Here is an 11,889-nt window from a genome sequence, read left to right as displayed (position 1 = left end):
AAAAAATCATTGTAATATATTTAAAAAAAATCCGTTCTTTGTTTCTTAATTAAAAAACATTATTTAAAAAAGTCTTATATCAACTTTCAAATGCACAACAAAGCAATCATTTATCGTATCAATAAATAAAAATAAATAACAAAATTATATCTATTGCATATTTTTTTTATATTACATCTTTTTGGGGGCATTAAAAGAAGAAATATATATTTCAATGTTTAATTTTTTTTTTCTCAAAACAAACTTTGCAAATAATATAAAGATATATGTAAGAAATATATTTTTCAAATTGAAGTTAAAATAACTTTGACTTTTTTTGTTCAATCATTATTTATCACATTCAAGCATAGCATGGTCTAACTTCTAAAACGAAGGCTTCAAATACCAGGGAATAATTAAAAAAAAAATCAATGAAACACGCAACACAAGGAATATAAGTTCCCAAGTTTATCTTAAAAAGACAAAGAATTCTAGCATTGTAGATATTTTCTTATTATGGTTTTAGAAAAGCTCCATTAGAAGACTCCATACTTTCTTTCTCCACCTTCATTCGTGCCAAACCAACGTAAAGGAATTATAGTATTAGTATTGAGTGAACGAAATTATTGCTCTCTCTCGCTGACTTATTTGTTATTTTTTCTTTATATGCAAGGTGGTGAACACGTATGAGGCACATGTCTCATTCTCATATCCCAAACATCTTTTGAAAAGAAATTGCGTAATTATTGCTGATTTGCCGAATTTCATTTACAATAGAAGTGACTATCATATGCTTTTTCCATAGAAGATTAATTAATACGCGTTTATCTAATTTTTTAAACTATTTTAATAATTTTTAAAATGGCTATTCTTCCAAATTTAATTTAATCATTTTCAAAAATACTACTCCCAATAGATAAAATTAAATAATTTACCCAAAGAGATCAAATTTATTTGATGGGATCGTATAATTAGTCTACTATCGGAATACTATGATGAATTCCCGTACGAATTATTGTACCAAACATGAATTCCCGTACAAATTAATTAAATAAACATTACAAAATAAAACAGATTTGGTATAAATCAAGGTTGATTTCCACTACAGTTTTGGTCAATGAATTTGTATGACAAAGTTTGTATGTTCGAGCATATCTCCAACTTTTTTTTACACACAATATTGAGAAAATAGATTTTTTTTAGTGCCACAGTAACTTGATGTATGATGAAAATCAAATTAGTCATTTTTCTTCAAGAAATGTGCATAATAAATAGCGTTTATTGTTCATTGTTGCGTTGTAAATAAAACTTATACAAAATGCAGTTAATGCAACAAGGAAATTCCTTAAAAAAAACAAATCTTTGGTAGTCACTTGCTTCGAAGTTGGACCCAAAAGCAAATAATAAGCAAAAGGAATTGAAGGAATCATTTAAAAGATAAAAAATAAAGTTTCATGATTTTTCCATTCCTCCTTCTTTGAACATCACTCCATATCAAATAGTGACATGTTAGTGATCCAAAAATTTAGAAAACTGGCTGCTGACATCACAGTTATGTGAAACTTTTATATATCTGGAATATATTCCAATAATATCCGTATTCAGAATATGGAGTGCAACCCAGCGTACAGAAAGAAGTGCTTGTGTTGCACCATATATCTCAAAAAAAAGGAAAAAAAGTCAGATAACAGATAGGTGAGAGAGTTATGGACCCTCATTGGTGTATGATGAGAAATTGCATTCATATAATGTATAAAAAATATACATAAAATAGAAGATAAAAGAAAAACATTGCAAAAAAGAGTTTAATAAATATATACTATTAGTATATAATTTTTTTATAATATTATTTTTGGAATAAATTTCGCTAATTCCTTGAGATTATTGTGGAAATAATTTTATTCCTTAACAATTGAACCTAAATTATCGTGAAATATGATTTTGACCTTGGACCAATTTTTGTTGGTATATTATATGATTTTTTTTGTTGGAGATATTATATGATATTAGTATTATATAGATAAGGAATCTCGTGCATTATGGTGAGATGACGCATATACTAAGGTGCAGAAAAGTCATCTTAGGAACCAATCAAAGCCATGCAACTCCTCCACACAAACGAAGAAACCTCAAAGATAAAAGGGGCCTCCACTTCATTGCAAACATTTCAAACACCCTGATTTCTCTCTAAGCTTTGCTTTCAATCTTCTCCTTACAAAAAAAAATCCTTTCCCTCTCTTGTCCCAATAATTAGCAAAAGAAGCCAACAGAAAACTATTCCATATAGTTTTCAATTCAAACTTGTTTTGATTTTCATTTTAACTCAATGGAGAACAGAACAAGCTCTGTACTCCCACCTGGCTTCAGGTTTCATCCCACTGATGAAGAACTAATTGTTTACTATCTTTGCAACCAAGCCACATCAAGACCATGCCCTGCATCAATCATCCCAGAAGTGGATATCTATAAGTTTGATCCATGGGAATTACCTGGTAATTACATGTATTAGCATATATTACAATATCACTTGCTAATAAAACTTTTGTGCTTATAAGAAAGTCTAACTCAATTGGTTGAGTAAAGTGCGTGGGCTATATTATAAATCCTTGGTACCTGACTTCTGTTTTGACAGAAAAAAAATAAAATTAAACCTTTGTGACTATTGTCTATATTTGAATATGTTGCACCTTATTATAATATGTTCATGTGCATGTTTCACTTGTTCTTACATGTTGATTTCTCATGAAATACAGAAAAAACAGACTTTGGAGAAAAGGAGTGGTACTTCTTTAGTCCACGAGAGAGGAAGTATCCAAATGGGGTGAGGCCTAATAGAGCAACCGTGTCTGGGTATTGGAAGGCCACTGGCACAGATAAAGCAATCTATAGTGGGTCTAAGCATGTAGGGGTGAAGAAGGCTTTGGTTTTTTATAAGGGTAAGCCACCAAAGGGTCTCAAGACAGATTGGATTATGCATGAGTATAGATTAATTGGATCAAGAAGACAAGCCAATAGACAAGTTGGATCCATGAGGGTAAGCCTTTGCCTTACTTGTTAGTATATATTTTTGGTACAAAACAACATATTTTTTATCAGAAGTAATTCTCTTCAAATCAGGTAAGATTATTAAAACAACAAAATTCTTTTTTTTAATCAGATAGGACTGTTGCCACGAAAAAACTCTTTAATTCCTATATATTATATATTTTAACGGTTTGAAATTACTCTAAGTTTGCTATTTAATGTTTTTTTTTTAATTAGTTAACCTTACTCTTGTACATGGATATGTCATCAGCTAGACGACTGGGTCTTGTGTAGGATCTACAAGAAGAAGAACATTGGAAAGTCAATGGAGGCAAAAGAGGAATACCCAATAGCCCAAATCAATCTTACACCAGCAAACAATGACAGTGAACAAGAAATGGTGAAATTTCCAAGGACTAGTTCCCTTACTCATCTTTTGGAAATGGATTACTTGGGTCCAATATCACATATATTATCTGATGCCACATACAATTCAACCTTTGATTTTCAAATTAACACTGCCAATGGTGGAATAGACCCGTTCGTAAAACCACAGCCGGTTGAAATCCCTTATGCAGCAGATTCAGGGAAGTACCAAGTGAAACAAAATAGCACCATCAACCCCACCATATTTGTGAACCAAGTGTATTATCAAAGAGGATAATGCCAAAAAAAATATTAAAAAAAATGAAATTGGATTATTTGGACATGACGATAAGCGTCACCAATTAAATAATCCTGAAGATTCTTTGTAAATATATATATATATATATATATATATATAAATATAAGAATTTTCAGTGATATCCAATCAGATAGCTCCCATAGAAATTGTATATATATATATACTCTTTGTAAGAAATACCATTCATTAAGTAACACTTTTCTCAACACTTTTTTTTATATTATTTAGTAAAATTGCACATGAGTCCCATTATTAAGAGTAATCAGGTTATTCAATAAAAAATCTAATTATTGTGAACATTTATCTTTATGTAAACGTACAAGTATTAGCTCCTAATTTAAATTCAAAAACATGGAATTAGATTCCTTATTCTTATTCTTATACAGTTCAAATTCAAACTGGAGGCTTAGATCATGCTTGGGTAGCATTTGAAGCCAAATAAGGCTAAGCCACCAGTTTCCATCGTGCACATCATCACAATGATTATTTATTTTGACCAAGTATATATATATATATATATATATATATATATATATATAATTGGCAAATTATGTACTGCGAGTCAATAATTGAAGCAGAAAGGAGTTTTCAAACCAATTACTATTAATTTAATTCGTGATTGGTGGCACCTTGTGGGTTGCTTATCCCAAATGATAACGGCGGTGTTGATCGATATAGAATTGGAAATGACGTGTTGAGAAGGTTGGCATGTGCATGCACTATTATATATAATATATAATAATATGTGGCTGAGGTTCACCCCTTTATAAAAGTACAAATCCTTGTGTTTGTTTCGTCAGAAAATTGCTAGTTAATATAAATTAAAGTAGAAGTTAGACAAACTAATCATTTGAATGAGTCGTGTGTGTTTGTGTTAAATGTATTATGTAAAATGTATCTATATTCATTTTCATATTGATTTGCTAGTATTTAATTTGGTTTGAGTGCTTAGCATTCTAGGGATGTTTAATTGGTCTAGGACACGAAACGGATGAAATGCAGCATTTATTTGGACTTGTGTAAATCCACATAAGCACTTCAATGCCGTGACATAATATTGCTAATTAATAAACGAAGTTAATATGATGAACCATATTACTCAAGCCTTCATTCTCAAACAACTGAATTTTCTTTATTCACCATGTCATGTATACAAAAATATTTGATAGATTGTTGTGGTTTAAGTAATATTAAATTAGATAATTTAAATAAGATTTCAGATTAAAATCTTATAGATAAAAAAAATATGATTGAAAAGAAAGATTCTACAAAATAAAATAAAGTAATATTAGATTCGATTTTTTTAAACAAGATCTCATATCTGAGTTTTTACAAATAAAAAAAACTTAATTCAAAGAGAAATAAAATTTGGCAAAAAAATTATTTTTATCAACAATTCAATTATAATTTTAATACATTAATCACTTATACTTCAATACTTAAATTACAAGTATATATTGATTTGCATAATAAGTTAATAGTCTCCTAAAAACTTGTAATGGAAAACAGTAACCCAGACTAATGACATTATAATAATTATATCAAGGTAAGTCTCGTATTCAATTTCAAAATGCGTAATTTTCTCTTATTGGTAATCTTAACGCATAAAAGGGATGTGGCTCAAGTTTACAAGGAATAAAGCTTGACTCAACCGAGATATAGACATTATATTGAAGGCAACTTCAAATTTCAAACGGTTTTGCTATTCATTATCTTGCAACAATGATTGCTAATTATCCATTTGGTAGTGGTCAGCAAAGTGGAATTTAAAATACCTTTTACATTCAACGTTTCTTAAAAATACGAGACAAGCTAGAATTATAATTTTTTCTTGACTAACACGTCTTCAGAAATCAGAATTATGATCAAGCACTTTAGGCATGCATTCAGTTCATCTGATAAATTTAACACGTCAAACCCTTGTTTACTTATTCATAAAGCTATTGACAGGAACCAATATTATGAACCTAGTGAAATTAACATCGAATCTTTTAATAACATCTCAAGTTCAAAAGTCTAATAAATGGAAAAAAAATTATATACATAAAGGAATAGTTTGAATTTTTTTTCCAACCAAAATGTTGTTTTAAAAAGTACGACTATACTTACATAAGTATCGCAATCATTCATGACATTTATCAAAGATAGAAGGGATAAAGGGACCTTGAAAATAGAGGCCCACAAAACCAGGATATAGGGACCACGATAAATGTTATTTCCTATACCAATTAATTTTGAGCAATCAAATGTTAGTGTAAACATTTTTACACAATCACCTGTTCATATATTGCCACGTCCAAAGAGAGTATTCAAACCACACGAACAAAATACAGAGTCGATGCTTCTATTAGAATAACATAGTAGCATGCCCATGATAATATGATATACTGTGTCTTCTCAACAAATATACAAGGCATATACACAATTATCCTGAAAGGCATATATACCCTAGTACCATACATATATGATCATTTGTAGCTTTTATTCTTCCTCTGTTGGGGGAGATCATTTAACTTTTAAAGATGCACAAACTTAAGAAGAAGCTAAGATATTAGTTTCTGCTTACTTTCTTGCCACTCATTTATGTTGGCTTCAACTTTTGCTTTCACTGTTGAATTAAATCCTGGATATGGCTCATAACCAAATAAAGTCTGGAGAACCTGCATTAAACAAGTAGCCTTTATAGACTTATAGTTATAGCCTGATATAAATGATTACTACTACATATTCAAGCAATAAACTAATTAATATCAAGGAAAGGTAAAGAACCATGCAAGAGAGAAAATAGTATTAGGAATCTAAAATCTGAAATTTGTAGTTGTAGGTACAATACCTCTAGCAATACAAAGAAAGGACCCATTACAAAGGCCTGAATGAGGTTATCCAAAAGAGCAGGAGCTCGTTTCTGAAAATGTATGATCTCATTCTCAGACACATTAATATAAGAAATGTTTAAGTTAGAGATTGAGTTGATATAACAATAGCTAACCTCAAATACTCCATGACCAATGAACTGCCCTGTCCAACATACTATCTGAACCACAAGAACAACCTAAACATGATCAAAAGAGCAAAAGATGAGGAATGTTATGTTGATGTTTATCTATGCAGAAAGAAAATATTTTTCCTATTTTGCATGTAACAACATGGAGCATGTTTGGAAATCAGTTACAAATTACGTTTAAGACAAAAATAATTCTTCCAATAGATTAGGACCCTTGCTTTTGTATTCATTTTGTTTTTATCTGATGGATTTACATTGAAATACGCGCTGCAACATTTCCAACTTCCATGCACATGGTGTTTTGCATGAATGTATCTAGCTAACAAAATAAACTAGCATAGCTATACTAGGTGTTTACTCCGCCTATATTTCTTCATAGTTGGTCCCAAGTCCGGGTTAAGGAGGAGAGTTGTGTTAGGCTCTCGGTAGACAAAAGCCAACATAAAAACTCGCCTTTATACCAAACATGGATTATTCAGCTATGTTAAAGTGTTAGAGGTAGCTGCCTCCAAGCCCTGATTCTATGATATAAGCCGAAGATCAAATTCTTTTTCTTAGTTGAAGGAATGAGGGGAGGGAAGAATTGAATTGCAATAGTAAGAAATGCTAGTAACATTCTCTTTTTAACATACTATTTATTAACAGAAGAAAAAGGAACAATCAGTGAAATTGCAACCCGAACCTCTGCCAGAAATTTGTGACATCAGGAAGTTGGGGAAAAGAACAAATAAGCACCCAAATAAGAAAGGAAGATGAAAGTGAGAATAGGAACACAGAGCACAAACATGATTGAGGAACAAACAGACCTCAAAATTACATAACTGAAATACTCTGTTTAGAATAGGAAATTCTATTTTACATTATTTACACTATCATTAAATAGTTACAAGCATAATACTTTGAAACAAAAATAAATTCCTATGTTTAAGATGACCAAATATCTAAGCAATACAATACTACAGTAGCAACTGAAAGATATAAGGTTCGAAATACTATATATCTTTGTTGCAACATTTATAGATTGTGGAACTAGAATTTATCCTCCACTATACATGATTTCAAATTGAAACTCCAAAGAACATAATGTGTCTCAATTCTCAAGTGCCTATCAAGTAAAGAATCCATATGCGATCTGTTTAAAGTATTTTCTCTTGAGAGGGTTAAAAGAAAGTAAATTCTAAACTTGAGTCTTTAGCTGAGAGAAAAAGCTTATGAAATCCTTTTTAGTGTAGGACTGTAACTTGAGTGAGATGTGAAATAGAAATGCTTTAGTCTGTTTGAATAAACATTGAGAAAATTGATTATCAACATAATTGATTTTAGTTAAAATTAATTTTTATTTGATATGATTTACATTTAAATATTTTTATTATAAAATCAAATTAAAAGTATAATTTAATATAAAATTTTGATCTGATGTGAAAACTACTTAAAATTACTTTAATTTATAATTAATTATAGATCTAGAATCAATTATGAAATCTTTTGTTATGGGACAACAAACAATTAAAAGTTTATCTAAAATCAATTATGTGATCAGATTTAATTCTAAAGGATTAACTATTTTGGATCCATCTTATTAATTCACCCTGGATATCTGTCATACATGTGATTCAAGTAAGGGGATGAAATAGAGGTATGTTTCAGACATAATTTATGATCTTAAAGTGCGTGCCATTCTCTCAAAGGAAAACTCTACCAAACAACTGCAGGGCCAATGTTGAGATGGATGAATGGACAATCAATACACAAAGAAAAGAAAAGATGATAAACCAATGTACTATTTGGGAAAATAAAGAGTAGTGCCTATTAATAAGATGTCAGAGTCTTGCCTAAGGTAGTTTTCTCATGGGAATAGAAAATAGATGTGAGAAAAGTTAATCAAAGGGAGGGTAGCTGATAAAGGTAATAGAAGACAAAATAAAACATCAGGAGAAGTCATTAAAAACAAAAGCTTTACTCAAAGTGATTTTTTAAAATTTGCCTTTTAATATAATAGGATCGCATGACTGACTCCACCTAATTTATTGTATCTAAATTTGGCCTTTTGCATTATGTTCCTCTTTCACTAAGTTCCAGTTTCTCTGAATTACATTGAAATTTTTAGTTAAAACAAAATACCTTGTATTCTTAGGTAGTGTTGCCCAAAACTTGCTTTTGGTTTATCTTCTTTATAGTATCTTCAATGCTGGCTCCATCCTCTTTTTCTTTTTTCTTTTCTTTTATAACTCACTTTTGATGAGTCTTATTATTATTTTTATTCTGTATACGTTTTATTATATAGTATACAACATTGACTTGACCAAGTACATAAAAAAAATTAACTTGACCAACACTAAAAAAATTGAAATTAATTATTTTTATATAAGAATTGTTGTTACACCTCAGTTAGTTCCAAGTTGCAACTATGAACTTTGATAAAATCATGTTCTTGTATTTAAAAATTCGGTAAGAATTACCACTGAAGATATTCTTAAAAATAAATAGTTAAACAACTATGAGAAAAGTTTTATTTTTGAAAAATTGGATAAAATAATTTTAAGAGGAGGTAGGCTTCTCTTGTCTCTCTCCCACTCTCTTTCTCCTCCATCCCCATCCTTTTCTCCATGCTCTCTTCATACTCTCTCCCTCTATCTTTCTGACCCCACTCTTGGCCCTCTCTTCTCTCCCTGCTCTTTCCCATACCATTCCTTTCTAATTTTTATTTTATTTTATGCTTTATAATAACTTAAAAATTTAAAAAAGGTCAAAACGCACACATAGGCTAATATACATTTCCATCCCTATCGCAAACATTGAAGTCTAAATTAATTTCCATTTCCAGAAGCTACTTGCAATTTGTGGTCATGTCAGAGATAAAAAAAAGACAAATACAGAAAAAACAGGTTTCCTTATCCAATACATGTAATCATAATGTAAAAAAAAAAAAAAAAAGCTCCCATAGGCAGAATGGAATTCATAAAAACATAACATATCATATACTACCAATATTAAGAAAATCCAACAACCTGATTTACCTTCCAAGCTAGAGAAAAACAAAAAAGTGTGTGTAATCATGGATGAAAAACAAGCATGGCTCCCATGAATTCAAAAATAAAACATATGATATACTACCAAGTTCATATCAATAAAACCTAACAACATGGTTTACCTTCCAAACTAGAGAAAAACAAAAAAGTGTGTAATCATAGATGAAAAACAAGCATGGCTCCAATGAATCCACAGAAATAATACTAGAAGAACATATGATATACTACCTTGTTCATATAAACAAAACCCAACAACATGGTTTAATTACTTTCCAAACTAGAGAAAAAAAGTGTGCAATGATAGATGAAAAACAAACATGTGGCTCTCCCATGAATTCACAAAAATAATAGAACATATCATACAGCACCATATTCAGATCAATAATAAAACCCAACAAATTGATTAATCATAAATGAAAAACAGACATGGTTCTCCCATGAATTCACAAAAATAATAGAACATATCATATATTACCATGTTCATATCAACAAAACCCAACAACATTGTTTACCTTCCAAGCTAGAGACAACCCAAGTTGGCTTGCAACAAAGCTACTACCAATCCAACAAAGAGCACAAAGCAAAGCAGCCAAAGAGCCAGCTTTCAGATCCAAAGAAACATAGAAAACTGAGTAGAGCAAAGCAACCAAAAACCCAACATTCCAAACCAATATCACATAGTTCTCCCACATGGAAAACTCCAAGTTTTGAAGGTTGAATAAGGGAGGGAGAGGGACAAAATAGAGAATAAGAAGGGCCGAGAAAAAAATTGGCCAAACAAACAACACGTGGATTGCTATGTTAATTTTGTTGCTGTGGTATGCTCCATAGAAAGCAAAATGCTTTTCAAGAGCAAAGAGTCCACTCCTTCTCCCCAATGCCATCTACAACAAAAGGCTAATACAAAGAAAAGAGAAACAAAGAAAAGTTTTTATTTTTATTTTATTTTTATATAATGAAAACATGAACCTTAATGCATAAAAGCAAGTTGTTATATATTTTGATGGGCTTACATGAACACGAGGAGGTACGGTAGATAGAAGTTGGAATAAATTATGAATGACGAGATGTACAACCGACGAACAGAGTTTGGGAAAATGATTGGACTATAATACGGAAACTCAATCTTTTTGGGTTCTGAAGACAAAAATTGAACACGGAGGGAATCTATATAATATAGAGTATTGAGCAATGACCAAATCCCTAGGTGAAATTGACAAATCTTCTAACAAAGATGATGAAGTTAACAGCCTAACCGAAAACAAGATGAAATATTAATAGGTTGAATGGTACAATTTAATTTGTCAAAAAATAAAATATTTTTTTTTGTCTAATAAACTTAGTTATAGTTTTTGAACTTTTTTTAAAACAGTTTCTATTATATTATTTAGTGATGACATAATATATATTTAATTAATTATATTACATCAATAATTTTTTCAAGATGATATTTGATGTGACGTATATCTCTTTTTTCATTTTATAAAGTATCCTGATTATCTTGAGTGAGAGTGAGAGATCTTTATTAAAAAAATAAAAATTCTTAAGTGAGATCTTGTCTTCTAATTATAATTTATTTCATAAGAGCTGCCATGCTACACCTACCACCTATATATAGTCATTGCCAAACATGTCCCACGCAAACTAACCTTCATGAAATTTCAACTTCAAATTTCGGTTCAGCCAATTTTGAAAAACAAAAACAAATTTCTTTAAAATAATACCATGTATAAAGATTAAAAAACTATACCTCAACCTAATAAATTCATAAATTCTAACAGCACGTCTTTTTCTTCAAAAATTAAATTAAAAAATCATGAAGTTATTTTTTTAAAAAAATAACTTTAGATCACCCGCCGACAGAGTAAATTGCAGGAATAAATGGGGGTAGAATTCTCTGTCAAAAAAAAAAAAAGCATCGAGTGTGTGATTTATATAACTAAGATTATTTTAGTTTAATAAGTGATCTTGAATCATGAACATGTAACTTTAAACATTCAAAGAGAATTTTGCCACTTCCAGATTTATAAAAAAAAATGGTTACGTATAATTTAGTCTCCATATATGGTGTGAATTCTCGATGTGATCCCCATACGTAAAAATCATCAAATTGATTCTTATATGTACAAATATTACCGATTTGATTCTTGTCATTAATTTTATTGTTA

At 30.1% G+C, this 11,889-nt stretch overlaps 2 protein-coding genes across 4 annotated transcripts; one reads left to right on the top strand and one right to left on the bottom strand.

Annotated features, from left to right (window-relative positions):
• The first annotated feature begins 2,031 nt into the window (after positions 1-2,031).
• Positions 2,032-3,878, top strand: NAC26 (NAC domain protein). The gene is given in 3 exon segments (NM_001251275.1): positions 2,032-2,471; positions 2,733-3,013; positions 3,275-3,878. Coding segments are annotated over 3 exon segments (840 nt in total). The 5' UTR covers positions 2,032-2,305; the 3' UTR covers positions 3,668-3,878.
• A 2,071-nt stretch (positions 3,879-5,949) lies between these two features.
• Positions 5,950-10,938, bottom strand: LOC100306243 (uncharacterized). 3 transcript variants are annotated; one of them, XM_041005636.1, is made up of 5 exons: positions 10,735-10,938; positions 10,234-10,618; positions 6,678-6,740; positions 6,522-6,593; positions 5,950-6,366 (listed from the first exon to the last, which is right to left on the bottom strand). In XM_041005636.1, the coding sequence occupies exons 2-5, from the start codon at positions 10,603-10,605 to the stop codon at positions 6,232-6,234; spliced, it is 642 nt and encodes a 213-aa protein (XP_040861570.1). In that variant the 5' UTR covers positions 10,606-10,618; positions 10,735-10,938; the 3' UTR covers positions 5,950-6,231.
• Positions 10,939-11,889: the final 951 nt, after the last annotated feature.

The sequence above is a fragment of the Glycine max genome, chromosome 2, assembly GCF_000004515.6.
Source record: "Glycine max cultivar Williams 82 chromosome 2, Glycine_max_v4.0, whole genome shotgun sequence".
Lineage (NCBI taxonomy): Eukaryota > Viridiplantae > Streptophyta > Magnoliopsida > Fabales > Fabaceae > Glycine > Glycine max.
This window is presented reverse-complemented; position numbering and strand designations above follow the sequence as displayed.